Source organism: Schistocerca piceifrons, chromosome 6, assembly GCF_021461385.2.
Source record: "Schistocerca piceifrons isolate TAMUIC-IGC-003096 chromosome 6, iqSchPice1.1, whole genome shotgun sequence".
Lineage (NCBI taxonomy): Eukaryota > Metazoa > Arthropoda > Insecta > Orthoptera > Acrididae > Schistocerca > Schistocerca piceifrons.
Genome location: NC_060143.1, coordinates 23,989,704 through 24,013,067, shown reverse-complemented (window position 1 = coordinate 24,013,067; position 23,364 = coordinate 23,989,704). Strand labels below are relative to the sequence as shown.

Here is a 23,364-nt window from a genome sequence, read left to right as displayed (position 1 = left end):
TGGTACAGAGTGCAATCTTAAAACGTAGTAGGCTCCTTAACCTGACACGGAGTCGTAAAAATCGCTTATACAATTAGGTGTGTCACTATAAGTGAAAGTCAGTGCTATGAGTTAAATAAAATCAAATTGCCGCGGGAAGTGACATATGATCCCCGTAGGTACAGTGTTTTTTAAAAGAGTAAAAGATATATAAAAAATAAAAGTTGGAAGAAAGAAGATAAATATTTAAAAAATACAATAAACGAAAGAATCCCCTCTGTAATAAAACATTAAAGGCAGAACAACACACCTAAATTGCTGTGCTACACCGACCGTTTGTACACGGTTCATTCTTTTATAAAACATAGATTTAATCATAAAACTTTCTAATCAGGCAAGTATTATTCATATCAATAGCATTACATATAGACCAGCGAAACACCAATGTACGTTTTGCATAACCACTGGATTCAACTCGCTCTTCAGCCACAAATTTCTGTAGATCTGCTATTAGTATATTAATATTTAGTTTTAGCGTGAAGAGATGGGCTCAGCTGTCACTCACACTCACAAATCCGCGCAGAAAGTGATTTGAATTATCTTTCAAATGGCCATACACTGCTGAGAAATTAATTTTCGTATTTGCTTGTGTCAGTTTTACAAAAACGGCAGTGACCATCTCGAACAAAGCACAACTCGTAGTTGAGTCTTAGAGAGAAATGTATCGTACTCATTTACTCATTCTTCTAGTTCTTGAAGCAGTTTCGATACGTCTCTCGTACGAAATATCTTACTCTGCGTTAGAATTCAGTCAGCTGAAAATAAAGAGGGCAGACGTATCTTCAGCAACTCTGAATGAATTTCCTTTGACATTAAACTGTACACAACAAACAATTTCATGACTGCATGGTATTCCGTTTTATCCATTTGAACGAAAGAGGAAGGGAGAATAGGGATTAAGATCTTATCTACGTCGCAAGGACGCAGGAAATTTTGAAACTTGTGGTAAGTTCCTGTGGGACCAAACTGCTGAGGTCATCGGTCCCTAGGCTTACACACTACTTAATCTAACTTACGCTAAGGACTACACATGCACACACCCCCACGTCCGAGGGAGAACTCCAACCTCCCACGGGGGGCAGCCGCGCGAACCCTGTCAAAGCACTCCAGACCACGCTGCTATACCGCGTGGCGAAACGACGCAGGGAGGAAAGCGTCTGCGCCCTTTCAAAGGAAGCATCTCTATATTTGCCTTGAGCCATTTTGGAAAACCACAGAAAAGCTAAATTTAGATCGCAGACGAATTTTAACCACCATCCTTCCGAATAGGAAATCAGAGTCTAACAGCTGCGCCATTTCGCGCGGTCCATTTGAACGAAACGTACACTACTTTATTAAAATACTGTATTAAACTAAACTATTCTGTAGAAAAAGTTGACACTTGACTTATGTTTAAGCGCAACTTGTAACAACAACGAAAGTTAAAATTTCTTCGATACTAACGCTATTCTGAGAACATTGGTATCAACCTGACAAAGTTGTATTTCCGAAAGAATGCTTTTAGTATTCGTTTACATTATTACTATTGTTATTGTTTATTACTTTTTCATACCTTAAAACGCGTTATATCACATGTCGTGAGAGAAGAACGATACCTTATCTTTTATCGGCACAGATGTCACCTGAAGACTATTTTTGCTACCAAAATAGACTATACTGATATTTTGGTAGGCTGATTCATTTGACTGTTTTTATTTATAGTCCGTTTTAAAGGAGATGGCATTTGACAGATAGCGAGTTGGAGTACGCCCGCCAGCAGTACACCAATCCTCTTGAGTTGCCACTTACACTGCCAAAGTGTTGTGCTTGTCAGTTCTCTTTAAGCCTTTTCAGTAGGATATTCGTGTAACATTTATTCTCGCATTCCTTACGATAAGCGATGAAAGTAGTCGAAAGACGAGACAACGTAGAAATCTTATTCCATTTATGAGTTTCGTAACGTTTGTGTGAATTGTTTAGGAGATACAGACTTGTATTTTGAAAGTTGCGACAAAAACAATAAAAAAAATTCTGAAGCCTGTAAACAGCAAACGGAGCGCAGTACATAAGTTGGCAAATACACATGGCGATCGAGATCGCAGACAACGAAAAAAATGTATTTCAGAGAGTTCAATAGTTTCCAAAATATGGCTTGATAAAACTTCCTGGCAGATTAAAATTGTGTGCCGGACCGAGACTCGAACTCGGGACCTTTGCCTTTCGCGGGCAAGTGCTATACCAAACACGACTCACGACCCGTCCTCACAGCTTCAATTCAGCCAGTATCTCGTCTCCTACCTCCACTTGCCCGCGAAAGGCAAAGGTACCGAGTTCGAGTCTCGGTCCGGCACACAGTCTTAATCTGCCAGGAAGTTTCATGACAGCGCACACTCGGCTGCAGAGTGAAAATTTCATTATGACTTGATAAGTTTTAAGTTCCCGATCAAGATTAATAACAGTCGTTTCACTTGCTTAAAGGCAGTACGCGGATCCATACCACATTTAAATTTTAGATTTTTACGTGATTTTTGTAGGAGATAGAGACTAAGCAATTTTCTGTCACCGCGGTTGACGCAGTAATATGGCGGTAGCCTGCAGACACATTTTGTCAGCCGGCCGGAGTGGCCGAGCGGTTCTAGGCGCTACAGTCTGGAACCGCGAGACCGCTACGGTCCCAGGTTCGAATCCTGCCTCGGGCATGGATGTGTGTGATGTCCTTAGGTTAGTTAGGTTTAAGTAGTTCTACGTTCTAGGGGACTGATGACCTCAGAAGTTGAGTTCCACAGTGCTCAGAGCCATTTGAACCATTTTTTGAACAATTTGTCGCGACAACGTTGCAACGTAGGACTCTCAACGTCAAATGCCAGCAAATTTAGATCAGCCGATAATAATTCTCATTTTTACATATCTAAAGACAGATCTGTGCATCTAGGGCGTACAGGCGCCATAATCCGATTTCTTGTATTCCTCGCGACAAGATTAGCATCTTAGCACGCCCAAAGCTTTTCAGCCGCCTCGAATTACTGACTATATAGCATTAACACCTTATCTTGTTCGCACACCTATAAAAAGACATGATAACTAACTTCTGTTTTCTTCTGTTTCAGATGAACAAGAACGCGTACAAAAGAAGACATTCGTCAACTGGATCAATTCGTATTTATCCAAGGTGAGTTTTGCTTCCTTCTGTCTCAAGATTTCTGGTGCTACCCTAACTGTACTTCATTAGCATCTAAAAGGTCTGTTCAGAAAATAACGTATCTTTTTTTTTTAATACTATTCTTGTTCAACTTACATAAGTTTAATCGTTGTTCAAAATCAACTGGTATGTATTAATATCAAACACATTTTTCACGGTATGAAACACGTAATCACAAACCAAACCCATTAGAACCTGGTCATGTCAACGATGCTTTCTTCTCTGGTATAATCCTGCCTATTGCACTGGAGCTTTGAAAATGTGTGACCTCATGCCTCTGCATGGGTGCCGCGAAGCGAAATTTTAGTTATGTAGGCGTGTGTATCGGACCTTCACCCAAACTACAACGTAAGTCGAAGATGTTTTCCGCACATGGGACGAGACGTTTGGCTTTTCCGGAAATTAACTGACCGCAACACATAGTCCGAGATATTATAAGCAAGACAAACCGGCCGTAAAAGTTTGCGTTTTACGATTTCATTGTCTTATTGTTAACAGGCGAAATACCCTTAGGTTTCAAGAAAAGTGTAATTCCAGTTCCAAAGAAGACTAGTGCTGACAGTTGTACTAGCGAACAACCAGTTTAATAAGTCTTGCTTCAGAAGAGACTGCTGAAGCGAATTATTTACGGAAGAAAAGAAAAACTGGTAGAATCCACCCTCGGAGAGGATCAGTTTGGGTTCTGGAGGCATGTAGGAAAACGCGAGGTAATACTGACACTATGACTTATTTTAGATGATAGGTTGAAGGAAGGCAACCCTACGTTTATAGCAATTATAAATTTAGATAGTATTTGACACGGTGCCACATTTCTGACTGTTAACGAAGGTACAAGCATCCGAAATAGGTTCCCAGGTATGTGAGTGGCTCGAAGACTTCTTAAGTAACACAACCCAGTCTGTTGTTGTCAGCGACGAGGGTTCATCAGAGACAAGGTTCACGTCAGGAGTGGCCCATGGAAGCGTGGTAGGACCGCTGTTACTGTTGTGGGCTGGCAGGAGAGCCAACCCGTATAAATGGAGGAAGCCGATAGGCACACGTTTTAGCTCACGCAGGCTGGCGTGAGGTCTGGAACAGGACAAGGAATTTAGAATATAGAAAAACGGACGTAGCTGGTGGAATACTTAACTTTAATCCATTAATGGTGAACGTCGGTCTGACGGTACATGATTAACAAGATCAATAGCAACTGATAATGGCGCCTTGCTAGGTCGTAGCAAATGACGTAGCTGAAGGCTATGCTAACTATCGTCTCGGCAAATGAGAGCGTAATTTGTCAATGAACCATCGCTAGCAAAGTCGGTTGTACAACTGGGGCGAGTGCTAGGAAATCTCTCTAGACCTGCCGTGTGGCGGCGCTCGGTCTGCAATCTCTGATAGTTGCGACACGCGGGTCCGACGTATACTACCGGACCGCGGCCGATTTAAAGGCTACTACCTAGCAAGTGTCGTGTCTGGCGGTGACACCACAGTTACCTTCTATACACATAAATGATCGTGCACACAGGGTAAGCAGCAGTTTGCTGATGATGCTATGGTGTGTCGAATTGTGCCATCTTATGAGTGGCTGCAGCAGGATACAAGATGACTTAGACAAAATTTCTAGTTGGTGTGATAAATGGCAGCTAGCTCTAAATTCAAAAAGATGCAGGTTAACGCGGATGAGTAAGATTAAACAAATCCATAATATTAGAGTACAGCATTAGTAGTGTGCTGTTTGATACAGTCATGTCGGTTAAATATCAAGGGTAACATAGTAAAGCAATATGAAATGGAATGTGCATGTAAGGACTGCAGTAGGGAAGGCTAATGGTCGACTTCAGTTCATTGGTAGAATGTTAGGAAATTGTGGTTCACCTGTAAATGAGACAGCTTGTAGGACGCTAGTGCGACCCATATGGGGTACTGTTAGAGTGTATGGGATCCCCACCAGGTCGGATTAAACGAAGACATTGAAGGAATTCAGAAGCGAGCTGCTAGATTTGTTACCGGTGGGTTTGAACAACACGCAGGTATTACGAATATGCTTCGGGGCTCGAATGGGAATCACTGGCTGGAAGGCGACGTTCTTTTGAGGAGCTCTATTGAGAAAATTTAGAGGAGCGGCATTTGAGGCTGACTGCAGAACAGTTCTACTTCCGCCAACGTACATTTCGCGTAAGGACCATGAAGATTAGATTAGAGATGTTAGGGCTCGTACGGAGGCATATGGACTGTCGTTTTTCCCTCGCTCTTTTTACCAGTGTAACAGGAAAGGAAATAAGTAGTAGTAGTAGTAGTAGTAGTAGTAGTAGTGGTACAGAGTACCCTCCCCCAGGCACCACACGGTGGCCTGCGGATTACGTATATATAGAGAGATTTACACTATGTTATAACACACGCTTTGAAATTATGAAGGTAGACGTGAATGTAAACTCCGTCCTCAGGCCCTGGCGGGCTCATCGGTACCTACCGACTGCCGTGTCATCCTCAGCGAATGGCGTCACTGGATGCGCTATCGAGGCCCACGAGAAACATAGGCCGCGGCGCGTACGTCACGAAGGTAGTCCTGAACTCGCTCGTTCGCTCAGCTCAGCAGACAACATGCGTTTCTAAACCTGTTAACTCGCAGCTGGGCGTGTAAGTACTAACGAGAATTGCATCTTCCACTGGAATTGCTCGCCAGGTTTCGAGAGGGTGCGTTTCTGGATGAGGTATCGAATATATTGCTTCCCCCTACTTATACCTCCCGAGGAGATCACGAATGTAAAATTAGAGAGATTAGAGCGCGCACGGAGGCTTTCAGACAGTCGTTATTCCCGCGAACCATACGCGACTGGAACAGGAAAGGGAGGTAATGACAGTGGCACGTAAAGTGCCCTCCGCCACACACCGTTGGGTGGCTTGCGGAGTATCAATGTAGATGTAGATGTAGAATCTGCTATTATAAAGTCTTACTGATTAACAGTACTACAGCAAACTTAATTTAAGATCAGTACTCGATATAAATGGTATAACGACTTGTTTATAGCATTTAGTCTCTTCCGCTTAACAGTACTCATTATATGCTGGAAGTGGTGCCTGATGCAACTGATAATCGTTTTAGCACGATTTTATTTCATTGTACGCCAGTTCAGCCGTAACAAATTATAAGCAGTCCCATGTACTTCACATCATTATAGGACTAATAACAGTAAGATTCCATAACTGCAGATTCCAGTGGAAGATTCAGTTTTCGTTTGACGGACACGTCTAGTTACGAGTTAACAGGTGTAGAAACGTAGTTTGCTGATTTGAGCGAGCGAACGAACGAGGGCAAGACTACCTTGGTGACGTACGCGCCGCGGCCTGTCTTTCTCGTAGGCCTCGATGCGCTATAGAGGGGCGTGGGGCCAACACAATGCTCTCCCGTCCATTGTCAGTTTTACAGTTTTCGTGTCCTGGAACCGCTAGTACTCAGTCAAGCAGCTTATCTATTGGCATGGCGAGGCTTTCACCCCGTCCCAGTCCCTGCCACCATGGGAAAATTCCTTGTAGCACAGGGGATCGAACCAGGGTTCTCCACATGGCAGTTAACCGTACTACGGAGGCGAACAATTTTAGAGTTAGCAGAGATAAAATACAGCGAGCGAGAGGCTATTTTCAACTTCTACAGAAACGATACAGCAGTTATAAGAGTCGACGGACATAAAAGGGAAGCTGTAGTAGAGAAGGGAGTGATGGAAGGTTGAAGCCTATTCCCGATGTTATTCAATTTGCGCAAAGAGCAAGTTGTGAAGGAAACCAGCGAGGAATCTGGAAAGGGAATTAGAGTTCAAGGAGGAGAAATATGAACTATGAGGTTTGCGGATGGCAATGCAATTCCATCACAAATGGCAAAGGACTTGGAAGACAAGTTGAACGGAATGCGTAGTGTCTTTCAAACAGGTCGTGGGATGAATATCAACAAAAGTAAAAAACTAGTCTAATGGAAATCAAGTAAATACATCCAGACGACAGAGAAAAAATTAGGTTCGCAAATGAGACACTAAAAGCAGTAGATGAGTATTACTATTTTGGCAGAAAAAAAACTGATATGCGAACTAGAGGAGATAAAAATTCAGACTGACAACAGCAAGAAAAAAAAAATCCGAAAAAAAGGAATTTGTCAATATCGGATACAAATTTGTTAGGAAGTATTTTCTAAAGGTATTTGTTTGGAGTGTAACTTGAATGATAAACAGTTGAATAAGAACAGAAGCTTTTGAAATGTGCCGGCCGCTGTGGCCGAGTGGTTCTAGGCGCTTCAGTCCGCAACCGCGCGACTGCTACGGTCGCAGGTTCGAATCTTGATGCCGGCACGGTAGCTCAGCGTGTTCGGTCAGAGGGCTCCTCGCCGGCCGTGGTGGCCGAACGGTTCTCGGCGCTACAGTCTGGAACCGCGCGACCGCTACGGTCGCAGGTTCGAATCCTGCCTCGGGCATGGATGTGTGTGATGTCCTTAGGTTAGTTAGGTTTAATTAGTTCTAAGTTCTAGGGGACTGATGACCTTAGAAGTTAAGTCCCATAGTGATCAGAGCCATTTGAACCTTTTTTTTTTTAATGTGGTGCTACAGAAGAACGATGAAGATAACAGGATATATCGAGTAACAAATGAGGGGAAAAAGATTTTGGGACAGTGTGATTATAAGAAGGGGTCGATGGACAGCACATGGCGTTAGGCATCAAGGAATCGTCAGGTTGGGAACTGAAGAAGTGTGTTAGAGTGTGTGTGTGTGTGTGTGTGTGTGTGTGTGTGTGTGTGTTTTGGTCTGGGGGGGGGGGTGGCTTGGGCGAGGGAGGTTTTAGATGGAGACGAACGCTTGAATTCTGTAAGCTATTTCAAGCGGGTATACGTCGCAGTAGTTATGCAGATATGAAGACGCTTCCGCAGGACAGACAAGTGCGAATACCTGCATGACCATTCTTTGGAATGAAAACCGCAACAACAATACTTGTAAGTCTTACATTTTACACCGTGTTAGATGTCCGTTGTTATTTTGAAATAGTGCATTTGCAATTCATATCATGTATTGACTGTGCTTTTTGCGTGTAGCCTGGGTGGCATCATTTTGAGTCCGAAAGCGATCATACGATAAATTACATATTATCGGTACCAATGAATTGCAACTGAATGGAAGGAACCTTTTGATCTTTCAAACAGTTTGCAACTGCGACCCCAATAAACTGCTATTAGGTACTTTTTTTTTTTTTAATTTCCACTAGCACCTTTGTACCATTAACAATTCTGACGTTGCGGTTAATAATGGAGGCTAGACTTCAGAAAATTCAAGACACGTTCATAGGATTTGTCGACCTGGTGCATGCGTTCGACAGTGTACAGTGGTGCAAGACGTTCGAAATTCTGAGAAAAATGGGGGTAAGCTACAGGGAGAGACAGGTAATACACAATATGTAAAAGAGTCAAGAGGGAATAATAAGAGTAGACGACCAAGAGCAAAGTGTTGGGATTAAAAAGGGTGTAAGACAGGGATGTAGTGTTTCGCCCCTACTGTTCGCTCAGTACATCAAAGAAACAATGATGGAAATAGCAGAAAAGTTTAGGAGTTAATTCAAGGTGAAAGTATATCCATGATACGCTATCCTGAGTGAAAGTGAAAAAGAATTACATGATCTGCTGAATGGATTGAAGAGTCTAATGAGCACAGAGTATGGACCGACGGTAAATCAAAGAAAGACGGAAGTAATGAGAAGTAGTAGAAATGAGAACAGCGAGAAACTTAATATCAGGATTGATGGTCACAAAATAGATGAAACTAAGGAATTCTGCTACGTAGGCAGCAAAATAACCAATGAGGGACGGAATAAGGAGGACATCAAAAGTAGACCAGCACTGTCAAAAAGGGCATTCTTGGCCAAGAGACGTCTACTAGTATCAAACATAGGACTTACTGTGAGGAAGAAATTTCTGAGAATGTACGTTTGGTGCACAGCATTGTATGATAGTGAAACATGGACTGTGGGAAAACCGGAACAGAAGAGAATCGAAGCATTTGAGATGATGTGCTGCAGACGAATGTTGAAAATTAGGTGGACTGATAAGGTAAGAAATGAGGAGGTTCTGCGCAGAAACAGACAGGAAAGGAATATGTGGAAAACATTGACAAGGAGATGGGACAAGATGACAGGATATATGTTAAGACGTGAAGGAATGACATCCATGGTACTAGAGGGCAGAAACTGTAGAGGAAGACAGAGATTGGAATACATCCAGCAAATAATTGAGGACGTAGGTTGCAAGTGCTACTCTGAGAGGAAAAGGTTGGCACGGGCCGCAATAAACCAGTCTGAAGAGTGATGACAAAAAAATCCGTAGTAATTGAACTAATCAACTGCTGGCTGAATGACGATAGCTTCTCATTCAAATACTTCAATTAACAGAGGGTCACGACGTCGTTCCACATACAGCGCCACACAGCACTGTTCGCACTGATAACGTGTGTACTTGCGAGATGCTTTCTCACTTTGTTTCTTTGATTTTGAACAACAAACATAACTCATTTTGCCGGCCGTGGTGGCCAAGCGGTTAAAGGCGCTACAGTCTGGAACCGCGCGACCGCTACGGTCGCAGGTTCGAATCCTGCCTCGGGCATGGATGTGTGTGATGTCCTTAGGTTAGTTAGGTTTAACTAGTTCTAAGTTCTAGGGGACTAATGACCCCAGCAGTTGAGTCCCATAGTGCTCAGAGCCATTTGAACCATTTAACTCATTTTTTTATGTTGCTGAGCAACAATCATACAATGATTTTGAAATGAACACATCCCCATTTGGCTGTATTGTTGTTTATTTAATTGCAGCCTATGTTTCGGCCTTGTATCCCATTTTTCAAGTGACTGGGATTATGTTACTAACATATATTGTAGGACATCAAGCTCGAAATTGGCCAATATTTTTCTTAATTTATGGCCAATTTTGAACTTGATGTCCTGCAAAATATGTTAATGACATAAACTCAATCACTTGAAAATGGCGTAAAAGGCCGAAACCTAGGTCGCAATTAAATAAACAACAATACAGTGAAATGGCGTAACGAAATCAGTTACTGTTATTTTCTTGGTCTGAAATGAACTGTCTAACCAAAATGCATTCGATAACGCTAGTAAGAGGAAGTAAAAAAACAGTTTCCGCACTGTATTGCAGTTACCTTCAAAGACACCCGTGTGCTACAAAACATCTTCACTATCTAGAGCATCGACAGTTTCCCCAAAATTCGGCAAATTGGCAATTTCTTCATCAAATAAACCACGGCGTGCCATTTTTCTTACACAGAATTCCAATAATGTGCTCTGTCGGCAGACGGACACAACGACTCATAACGGACGAACTATCGTGAAAACAAGGCGCACATTCGCCCCAGCTGACAGTGCAACTAACAAATAACATTATAAACATCTTATATCGATAGTCAGATTTGCGAAAACAACGCGCAGCGCTTTTTAATCAACGAAATACGCTGGCCCGTAGAACCCTCGGTCTTCGCGCTTTTCAAGGGAGCGCGGTCCGTAGAAATCTATGAGCTTGGCGCTGAGAGATTATGCCGGCTCTGAAACGAGATAGCAGTATTAGTCCGTAACTGATAGCACTAAACCACAATCCTATACCTCTCACAGCGGGTTATCTGTGTGTCCAGCCGAAACTGTAGTGTAAGTGTGTCTGTGTGTGTGTGTGGGGGGGGGGGGGGGGGAGAAGGAGTATTAAGATTATAGTATTAAGCCTCGAGTAAACAGGGTATCTCATGATGCTGAGTAGACTTACGGCAGTTGACATCGCAGAAAACGATCGCGCTTAGCTACTTTTTGTTTTAGTTCTTGACTCACGCCTCTGCTGTTACGTCTGGAGGTCTGCGCGGTTAAGAGGAGGAGGAGGAGATTAGTGTTTAACGTCCCATCGACAACGAGGTCATTAGAGACGGAGCACAAGCTCGGGTTAGGGAAGGATGGGGAAGGAAATCGGCCGTGCCCTTTCAAAGGAACCATCCCAGCATTTGCCTGAAGTGATATAAGGAAATCACGGAAAACCTAAATCAGGATGGCCGGAGACGGGATTGAACCGTCGTCCTTCCGAATGCGAGTCCAGTGTGCTAACCACTGCGCCACCTCGCTCGCTGCGCGGTTAAGAGAAATGCTATCCGCACCGCAGCCGCAAGTCCCTTCCCGCGCAAATTTATTTCCGTTGACAATAACATTCTTCAAATCACTTTAATCTATTCAGTACGTCAGTAGGCTTGAACGTGGCCTGAATTTTCGTCTGTTGATGCTGGACCTCGTAAGTTATATTCCATCGACTAAGACCATGACCATTGCATGGGGGCTTAATTATTTTTTTTGAATGCAAATATTTTTAATTTTAATAACTGTCTGTCCGATTACGAAGTCTCGTAAACGGTTGGCCCTGAATAGTATTTGTACGCAATCTGACTGCATAGAACAACAACAGAGAATGAAATGAAAATTTCCGTTAACACAATTAATTAATTAAGTCCCCAGCAACTATAAAACGTACGAAACCAAAGCACAAGTGTAACTGTTCTGTGTGTGGAGTCTGATTCAACGTACACATCTGGCACGGTTCTTCTTCAATAAGACAAGAAATTTTAAATACCATTTATACTGAAGTAATTAAAAAAAATAGAAATACTAGAATTGCGTAAGGAAACCAGAATTACACTCTAATACAAGAACACAAGCCAGATGCTTTGTTGACTGAACCTGTAATGACGCATTATTTAAGACATTGAAATAATAAAAAGAAAAGCGAATTTTTTTACCTTCATATATATATTGACGAAAAGCACTCTGATCATTACAATATTTCCATTCGAACAACATCTGCTGTCTAGCCCATCAAACAACTGCATAAAACATGGAACAAGCACTCCCTACTACAACATCTCAACACCGACTCACTACTACCACACCTCGATAAGCACTCTCCACCACGACTTCTCGACAAGAACTCTTCACTACGACATCTCAGCAAGCACTGACTACTACGAGTTCTCGACAAGCACTGCCAGTGGAGGCGGCGGAATAAAACTCTTTGGCGCAATCTCTGGCGCTGTGGCTCAGTGTAGCCACCTTTCACCATGCTGCAACAAAATGCACCCTCGATACATTCAGCTGCTTACAGTTTCGTGTCGTACTTGCCAAAAATTAACATGTGAATTTTCTCTTCAACTTCCTCGCTACATCGGGGCGTCTGATGAAGTCGTCTAATGTTCCATAAAATTACGGCCGCATAAATTCAGCTTCTTCTTTTAATATTTTGGCTGAATACCGTCCCTCCATCTTCAGAGTGGGCCGAGATGACTAACGCTCCAGCACTAGCTCCGTCCTTTTACAATCGACGACCGAAGAACCACTGGGCATGCGGCCAAAGATGCACACGGCGCCAGAGACGTTGATAGCGGCAAAGAGGTGTAACATACGCATGGAAATTAAATCTATGGCTGCGCAGTCGATCCACACGGTGATATCGATGTGTCACGGAGAGCTGCACCATCGCGATGTTTTTGTGATTTAATTACAGAAATTGCCGGATTCCATGATTTGTCCATGCTGAAGCCGCTATCTCTGTTAATTAAATTCGTCGCCAACCGAATTTCAATTGCTTCTTTCACTACTGAGTCCCAGAAAGATGAAGTCGAGGCTGAAATTTCGGCATTATCGTACACCATAGAGCGCCCAGCGTCAATGCAGTGCTCCGCCAGTGCAGATTTATTAGATTGTAAGAGCCGGATGTACCTGCGGTGCTCTGTGCATCTCTCTTGGACTGTACGTGTCGTCTGTCCAATGTATGCACGGGCGCATTCACAGAGGATCTTATAAACCACAGGCTTCCGAAGCACCAAATCATCTTTAACGGAACTGAGGAGTGCTGAAGCCAACGGTCGGTAATATAGCGTCCGTGTTGTCCAGAACTCACCTCGCAGTTGATGTTAAGAAACGTCTGAGTAACACTATGATTTGTATGTCACCCCCCGTGCAAAATGGTGCTTATTGTTAATGTATGTGTATTTGACAACGACATGAGAGTCGAAATTGGCCAATAGCACAGCTAAATGATATAAATATAAGCCAACAACGGCCAATGTTCCCTTTTACGAAATATTTGGAGGCTATAGACACAGAGAGAAACGAGACTATCAACGCCATGAGGAAGTTAGGGTTTATATATCCAAAGATTTAAAAAAAAATGGTTCAAATGACTCTGAGCACTATGGGACTTAACATCTATGGTCATCAGTCCCCTAGAACTTAGAACTACTTAAACCTAACTAACCTAAGGACATCACACAACACCCAGTCATCACGAGGCAGAGAAAATCCCTGACTCCGCCGGGAATCGAACCCGGGAACTCGTTCGCGGGAAGCGAGAGCGCTACCGCACGACCACAAGCTGCGGACTCCAAAGATTTAAAATTTTAAACTCGGATAGTACTAGGATTATTGTTTTGGCTGTAGAATTTGCGTTCACCATCAGAAGCTTTTTGTCCTGCAGAGTAAAACAAAGCGATTGCTTTATTGCAGTGAGCCAGACACTTTCCTCCTGTCTACGTACAACACTCATTCTCAGTGGCTTAATACTTAATGCGGTGGATGTAGGTGTCGTAGGAGAAACAGTAAATATTTCATGAGACGATAATATGAATTCGATTTTTAAAAATGTTGTATCTGGTTCCTAGTGATTGTAGAGTTGCAGCTGTCTGAATTTTATACTTCAGAGAACCTGCACAAAATTGATAGAGAGTACACATACAACTTATTGGTTCAAATGGCTCTGAGCACTATGGTCATTAGTCCCCTAGAACTTAGAACTAGTTAAACCTAACTAACCTAAGGACATCACAAACATCCATGCCCGAGGCAGGATTCAAACCTGCGATCGTAGCGGTCTTGCGGTTCCAGACTGCAGCGCCTTTAACCGCACGGCCACTTCGGCCGGCTACAACTTATTGTATTAGTTTAGTAATGCAAAACCACACGAATAATAGTTGGAATTAAATATTCTCTACACATTCAGCTCTTTTCGCGGCTTCACGTGTAGCTCTTTTCAGAATGTTTTGTGCGCTTTTAACAATAGAACTGTTTCATGTGAACGGTTTATTCATCCCCCGTGTTTATTTGTTCTTTGTAGGCTTCTTTACCCACGCATCTCCACATACAAAAATATAGTGATGTGAGATCCATTGATTTGACGGTCTATGTATGTGATTAGTTCGGTCGATTCTTTTCCCATGGAATCTTATACGATGTTTAACTTGTCAGATATGCTGTACAACCGTAAGAAAACAAGATTATAATGTTCCTCATACTTCTTATGACAAAATAATTAAGAAGGAAAATGGAATAATTGTTTCCGATATGGCCGGCCGAAGTGGCCGTGCGGTTAAAGGCGCTGCAGTCTGGAACCGCAAGACCGCTACGGTCGCAGCTTCGAATCCTGCCTCGGGCATGGATGTTTGTGATGTCCTTAGGTTAGTTAGGTTTAACTAGTTCTAAGTTCTAGGGGACTAATGACCTCAGCAGTTGAGTCCCATAGTGCTCAGAGCCATTTGAACCATTTTTTTGTTTCCGATATGTCTTTGAATTTGCATCGAAATATCAAGCAGGTCAGCGTAAAACCACAAAAGCACGCAGCCTTTCCGTGATGAAGAGTATGGACATTTTTTGCTTTCTATTCCATTATTTTTCTAATTACAGAGACTTGGGAGTTTCTGTGACAAGCTAGGCTGCGACTTCCTGGACTTAGACAACAGGTTGAGAATTGTAGGGTCCCACTAAATGGGTGAGATATTCACTACACATCATAGGTTGCTACCAATGAGCTGAAAGAGTGTGGGGTGAAAACAATCTTTGTTACATTAGGCAACTCCCTAAGCAGTCCAGGTAAGGATAGGTGCAGGCGAACTGGAGTGTAAACATAAGATCCAAATAAATGCCCTCTACAGACGAGAGTATTGAAATCCAAGTGCTTAACTGCCGATGCATTCACAACAGAGTGCCAGAGTTTGATGCGCTCCTAGAAACCTGTGAAGCTCACACTACACTAGTTAGCGAGAGCTGGTTAAAACTTTGAACTGAGAGCAGTGAGATATTTCGGGAAAATTTATACACTGAAAGGAGGTTGGTGGTGAATTTGTCGCAATAGACGAGAAACTCAAATCAACCAAGAAACAAATTGAAGTTGCATGTGAGATTGTTTGGACGGCAAGGCTCAGTAACAAGAGTGGGCATAAACTGATAACTGTATCCTAGTATCGACCATCACACTTACCCAGACATCTAACCGAAAACTTTAGACGAAATTATTGTTCAGTACTTTAAGTTCCCCAGTGATATTGTCGTCACTGAGGAAGACTTTAATCATCCAGCAATCAACTGCGATAACTGCAGTTTTGTGAGTGGTGGATGTAACAAGATGTAGTGCGAAACATAACTAAATGACACTGTTTCACACAAGAGGCTTGTAGTGAAACTGCGTGCTAATGGAATATCGTGTACTTTATGTGACTGAACTCATGATTTCCTGTCAGAGAGGTCACAGTTCGTAGTAATTGGCGGAAAGTCGTCGAGTAAAATAGAAGTGATTTCTGGCGTTCCCCAAGGTAGTGTTATAGGCCCTTTGCTGTTCCTTATCTTTATAAACGATTTGGGAGACAATCTCAGCAGCCGTATTAGGTTGCTTGCAGATGACGCTGTCGTTTATCGACTAATAAAGTTATCAGAACATCAAAACAAATTGCAAAACGATTTAGAAAAGATATCTGTATGGTGCGAAAATTGGCAATTGACTCTAAATAGCCGGCCGTTTGGTCGAGCGGTTCTAGGCGCTACAGTCTGGAACCGCGCTACCGCTACGGTCGCAGGTTCGAATCCTGCCTCGGGCATGGATGTGTGTGATGTCTTTAGGTTAGTTAGGTTTAAGTAGTTCTAAGTTCTAGGGGACTGATGACCTCAGAAGTTAAGTCCCATAGTGCTCAGACCCATTTGAACCATTTTTGACTCTAAATAACGAAAAGTGTGAGGTCATCCACATGAGTGCTAAAAGGAATCCGTTTAACTTCGGTTACACGATAAATCAGTCAAATCTAAAGGACGTAAATTCAACTAAATACCTAGGAATTATAATTGCGAACGAAATGAAATTGGAAGGAACACGTAGAAAATGTTGTGGGGAAGACTAACCAAGGACTGCGTTTTATTGGCAGGACAGAAAATGTAACATATCTGCTAAGGAGACCGCCTACACTACGCTTGTCTGTCCCCTTTTAGAATACTGTTGCACGGTGTGGGATCCTTACCAGATACGATTCACGGAGTACACCGAAAAAGTTCAAAGAAGGGCAGCACGTTTTGTATTATCGCGAAATAAGGGAGAGAGTTTCACTGAAATGACACAGGATTTGGGGTGGACATCATTAAAATAAAGGCGTTTTTCGTTGCAGCGAAATCTTCTCACGGAATTCCAATCACCAGCTTCCTCCACCGAATGCGAAAATATTTGACACCGAACTACATGGGGAGAAACGATTACCACGATAAAATAAAGGAATTCAGAGCTCTTACGGAAAGATATAGCTGTTCGTTCTTTCCGCGCGCTGTACGAGATTGGAATAATAGAGAATTGTGAAGGTGCTTCGATGAACGCTCTGCCAGGCACTTAAATGTGATGTGCAGAGTATCGATGTAGATGTAAATGCATTATCTGAGAACACCTAGAAGACTGTTCGGAAGCCCACCCATTACGGAAATATATTGGACATAATAACAAAAAATAGCCCCTATGTCTTTGTTTAACCTAACAACAACATAAACCTGATCTCTTTGAGTATGTACACGTAGAAACTATTATAAGTGACCATGAGACACTTGCAACAACATGACCACCAAAGACAAATGTCAACTAAAAGAAGTCGAAGTATTTATATTTTTAGAAAACTAGATAAAGACGCAGTAGTGTATCCCAATAAGGAAGTCTAAGTACTTAGCTGTGGAGAGAAGCATGTAGAACTACTGTGGCCCAGGTTTAGGACAACAGGTGACAATGCACTTGATAGATATGTATCTAGTAGAACAAACCAAGATGAGAAGGACCCTCCATGGTATATAGTCTTTGTAAAAGAAAGATAAAGAAACAGAGATCTCCATAATAACTATGAAACAAACAATATAGCTAGAGATAGGGAGATGCTGAATGAAACGCTTTTGGCTTACAAGAGAGCAATGCGTGAAGCCTTCAACAGCTGCTGTAGCAATGTATTATCGACCGATCTGTCACAAAACCTAAAGAAACTCTAAGATGTAAAGGCTGTAAATGGTACCAAAGATAGTGTCCAGATATCGCCCAATACTCTTGACGTTCATTTGTTACAGTGCCTTACAACATATTCTGAGCTCAAACATAATGAGATATCTCGAACAGAACGACCTCCCCCATGACAACCAGCATGGATTTCAAAAATGTAGATCATGTGAAACCCAACCCGCACTGTTCTCACATTACAACATGAAAGCCATAGATCGAAGCAGTCAGGTCGATGCCATACTTCTCGATTTCAGAAATGCATTTAATTAAGTACCAGAAATGGTTCAAATGGCTCTGAGCACTATGGGACTCAACTGCTGAGGTCATTAGTCCCCTAGAACTTAGAACTAGTTAAACCTAACTAACCTAAGGACATCACAAACATCCATGCCCGAGGCAGGATTCGAACCTGCGACCGTAGCGGTCTTGCGGTTCCAGACTCCAGCGCGTTTAAGTACCAAATCCACGCTTATTATCAAAAGTACGTTCTTATGGGATATCACGCGAAATTTTTGACTGCACTGTGATTTTTTGGTAGGGCCGACGTAGTATGTTATTTTGGATGCAGAGTCTTCGACTTCGGGTGTGCCCCAGGGGACTGTGTTGGGACCCCTGCTGTTTATGTTGTATATTAATGACCTTTCAGATAACATTAATAGTAACATCAGACTTTTCGTTGATTATACATTTATCTACAATTACTGTCTTAAAAAAAAGCTGCACAAATATTCAGTCAGACTTTGATAAGATTTCAAAGTGGCGCGAAGTTTGACAACTCGCTTTAAATGATAAAAAAAATGTAAAATTTTGCGTTTCTCGAAATGAAAAGTTGTAGCATCTTGAGACTGCAGTATCAACGAGTAACAGCTGGAAAATTCCAGCTCATACAAACACCTCGGTGTAACATTTTGCTCAAGAGTGTGGGACCCATAGCAAATAGGAGTGACTGGGGATATCGAACGTACACAGGGGTGTAACATTTTGCACAAGAGTGTGGGACCCATAGCAAATAGGAGTGACTGGGGATATCGAACGTACACAGGGGTGTAACATTTTGCTCAAGAGTGTCGGACCAATAGCAAATAGGAGTGACTGGGGATATCGAACGTACACAGGGGTGTAACATTTTGCTCAAGAGTCTCGGACCCATAGCAAATAGGAGTGACTGGGGATATCGAATGTACACAGAGAAGAGCAGCACGAATGGTCACAGTTTGTTTTATTTGAGCGAGAGTGTTACGAAGACGGCGAAGAAAGTGAACTGGCAGACACTTGAAGATACACGCAAACTGTCGAGAAAGCCTACTTACAGTGTTTAAAGAGCTGGCTTTAAATTATGACTATGAATACGCTGCAACCCGCTACGTATCGCTTCCATAGGGACCGCGAGGAGAAAACGAGGATTACAGTGTGCACAGTGGCATTTGAGCAGTCATTCGTCCCGCGCTCTTGCGTGAATAGATTGGAAAGAAGTTGGTTGGTTGTTTCAGGGAAGGAGACCAGACAGCGTGGTCATCGGTCTCATCGGATTAGGGAAGGAAGTCGGCCGTGCCCTTTCAGAGGAACCTTCCCGGCATTTGCCTGGAGTGATTTAGGGAAATCACGGAAAACTTAAATCAGGATGGCCGGACGCGGGATTGGAAAGAAGCTCTAGTAACTGGCACAATGAGAAGTACCCTCTACCATGCACTTCACAATGGCTTTGCAGAGTATGGATGTAGATGCAGATGTAGATCTCAGAACTTAATTTTTTGTACTTACGCTTCTGGCCATACGATGAATACGTCAAAAACGTGCAAAAGACGTCAAATGGTTCAAATGGCTCTGAGCTCTATGGGACTTAACATCTATGGTCATCAGTCCCCTAGAACTTAGAACTACTTAAACCTAACTAACCTAAGGACATCACACAACATCCAGTCATCACGAGGCAGAGAAAATCCCCGACCCCGCCGGGAATCGAACCCGGGAACCCGGGCGTGGGAAGCGAGAACGCTACCGCACGACCACGAGCTGCGGACAAAGAGACGTCAAATTGGCATGAAATGTGTTTGGATACGCAAATGATTCACAATTCAGCTCAACCGCTTAAAGTAGGACCAACGCCATCTGCATTGTGCATAGAAGGAAAGAGTGCGTAGTTGGATTCTCATGCAGACGTCTCATTTGAATTTTCGTTGTTATGCCTTGTGCATGAGGTACATGCCTATCAGAGCGAGTCAGAAGTCGATGGCGGCATTATTGTTGCTTATCGAGATTGCAGTTTATCGTTTCGCGACATTGCGTTGGTTGGGATTGCACGACTGTCTTGCGAATATGGGTTCAGTGGGTTCAATTGGGCCAACTCAACTCCATGGCTCTGTGTGACTAGCACTCGAGAGGACAGACGTATTGTTGACTTGGCTGCAAGTCACATGGGGTTAGTGGCAGAATTATACGAGCCGAAAGTGCTTGTTATTGTTTGTAACATGTAAAATATCTGTCTCTTAAGGATCTTCCCACGCATAAAGCATAGCTCGTTTTACTCGCAGCAGTTTAACCAGCCCTCTTAGGATCCTGCCTAGCCACGCTCACGTAAATCGCAACATATTTGGAAATAAACAGCCAAAATCTTTTTTGAAAGAAATTTCCTCCGTTTGGCTGTTAATTGTTCATTAATTTTACACAGTCATGATTTCAGCTTTATTATAGCCATTCTCAAGTGTTTGTTTGAATTTTAAAATATGTCTGACCTGTCTGTGACATGTTATCGCCGAAGAAACTTAATTCTAGTCATACGAACCAGGTGTCATATTATTGGATGGAGTACGTATCAAAGATATATAATATGGATGACATTGTGGACAGTGAGAAACCATTAATACAAAGCATGGCGTAATTAAGAGCTAATATATTCCTGTGATTTGCGTTCGTCGCTTCTGTTCGTCAACTGACTTGGTCAGTTAATTTACATAACTGACGAACGACAACATGTGACAGACGCGTAATAAAGTTGAAATCATGACTGTGTAAAATAAATCAACAATTAACGATCAAATGGTGAAATTTCTTTCGAAAAATTCTATATGACTGTGGTCCCCGCGAAGGAAAGATCGTCAAACAGTCAAATATTTCTTCCATCCATCGTTTTGTAATCAAACAGCTCACATAATCGGAGAAACTCTTACTTCAGGGAACGGGGATTTATATGTAAATAACGGTGAATATTGCAGAACATACTTATATTACATTCACAAGAAAATTCCAGAATATGTTTAAAATATTAAAATGAAAAAGTATTAGCATATAGCGGGATGCGAATCTACTTCCTTCAACTCTATAATCCACGCCCTTGTCCACTACACTACGCCCAAGACATGACATTTTCGTGGGCTCATATGGATGAAGCGCCACTAACTCACATTTAATTATAAGAGTGATGTATTTTTGGTAAATCTTCAATGCCCCATTGCCTTGAAACGGCATACTGCAAGTTATAATCTAAAGCAGCTAAGTATGCCAAAGTCAATATGGCGTCTGCCGCATCGGGTGGCACGTCATTTTGACGTCACTTCCGAGTGAGTAGTAGTCCCTGGCCCTAAATGGAAGTCGTATAATTCTGCCGTTGACACATCCCTCTCGTACCTAGAATCACAAAATGGGCATGTTTGCCACACGGACAATGCGAATTGCTATATCTGAAGCACTAGAGCACTCACCACACAGTCATTGTTGCAGCTTTCCCTGACGCGGCAACGGGTAGAAACGATAATTATGGTGAACGTTTGTCGTGGAGAAACGGCGGTCTGGCTAAAAGTATTTTACAAATGGACAGAAAGAGTCTCGACCGCAAAAACATTCATTTCGATTGCAACCGGTTTCGGTCAGTGTTTGACCATCCTCAGACCCTCATATCATGATGGTAGGCGGTGGCGGTGAATGGAGTGCAGTTGAAGCACTGCTTCCTAAGAAAGTATTTTGACTATACCATTGATCGTACTCACAAGGGGAGGCCGCCAATTGTGAAATTCAGATTCGATTCATACTGCGCATAATAAAAGCTCATGGCCAGAGGTGTAATGTGGCAAAGCACCAAGATGCACTTCTCAGCCGTTGTCGAGAAAATCGACAGTTAAAAGAAACTGTTGCGGTGAAATACTCTCTACGATTAACAATTTTCCAGTGTCGTGGCGCAGCGGTAAGCGCTCGGGTTTGTAATCCGAAGGTCGCCGGCTCGAATCACGCACCATGCAACTTTTTTCTTTAGTATTTGTTTTTTGTAATTCAGATATATATATATATATATATATATATATATATATATATATATATATATATATATATATATGTCCCGGCAATCAGTTGCAACAATTCTGCATATAATAAGTTGTTGAAAGTCGTTTGTCGTGGAAAAACTGGCGACTTCGAACATCATTATGTTTTCCGCAAACAAAGTTGTATTTCACAAATGTTATTAATTGTCTTCATAATGTTAACCACGTATAGTCAACGGAAGACGTAGAAACGGTATTCCGAAACGAATACGTATAGCGTAAGTCAAACGTTCGAATTAGAAATGAGACCCCACGAACACAAATTCGCTGGGGCAGGTATGAAATATAAACTCCGTTACTCGCTCGTTACACTTGAAGGACAGATGTTGAATGGGCCGAAACGAGCCGCCGCATAACAGCGTAGTTGCCTGCTAACTTCGAAAGAAGGTAGATGCGGTCCCTAGCGCAACTTATAACATCGTCGAAAATCACTGCGGACGGGAGAGTTTTGGTACACCCTGTTAAAAAAACGGAAAAATGGAGGCGGTACAATTGGAGAGCGATCCGCCTTCACCAACATACATAAGCAATTCATTAATAGTTTATATATGTATGTATATATATATATATATATATATATATATATATATATATATATATATATATTTGAATTACAAAAAACTAATAATTAAAAAAATTGCATGGCGCGAGATTCGATCCGGCGACCTTCGGATTACGAACCCGAACGCTTACCGCTGCGCCACAACGCTGTAGAAAATTATTAATCGTAGAGAGTATTTCACCGCAACGATTTCTTTTAACTGTTGATTTTCTCGACAACGGCTGAGAAGTGCATCTTGGTGCTTTGCCACATTACACCTCTGGCCATTAGCTTTTATTATGCGCAGTATGAATCGTATCTGAATTTCACAATTGGCGGCCTCCCCTTGTCAGTGAACCGTAGGACTCACTCGCAGGGTTACAATCATTCTTCTTGACATTGTGTACACTGCAGCACACAAAAAAGGGAAACATTCTCAAGGAAACGTATCTACCGCTTTACCGTAAAATTCATTTTCCAGGTGAGTTGTGGTTAGCGCTATGTGCTTGAAACATTTAAATGTTGAAATCTGTTTTCTTGAGATGGTAGTAGGTCTCCTATCAGTATTTGTTTACCTGATGTTCTACATATTTACATAGCACATGCCTCCGATTGAGACTGTCTTGTTGTGCTCAAATACAGACTTCCGAGAGACTGTGTTTAACTCTTGGCTGTACTCCCGACTTTCCAAGTAATTAAGTCAAGTCACCATCAGTGGCCTGACTCACGCTTAACAGCAATGCCAATGTGTACCGAGAAAATTACTTGGGGCGACGGCAGAACGGTAAAAAAAGTCTATTAACTGCAAATTAGAAAGCGTGTGAAAAAAGTGCTTTCATTAATTTTTGTTTGAGCTGTAATTTCTGGGTAAATTCCCTGCGCATTAGCTCAGCGAACAGCAGTACCTCTCGACACAATGAAACCATTAACAATGAACGAGGCAAAATATCAAAGAACACCCCTCACAC

The 23,364-nt window shown here is 42.4% G+C and overlaps 1 protein-coding gene across 2 annotated transcripts in view; it reads left to right on the top strand.

Moving 5' to 3' along the window:
* The window catches only part of LOC124802693 (muscle-specific protein 300 kDa), a 601,574-nt gene that overhangs the window by 136,540 nt on the left and 441,670 nt on the right, over positions 1–23,364 (top strand). For both annotated transcript variants that reach the window (XM_047263634.1, XM_047263633.1), the window contains exon 2: positions 3,126–3,187. In XM_047263634.1, the coding sequence (XP_047119590.1) occupies positions 3,126–3,187 (62 nt within the window). The remainder of the gene's footprint in view (positions 1–3,125; positions 3,188–23,364) is intronic.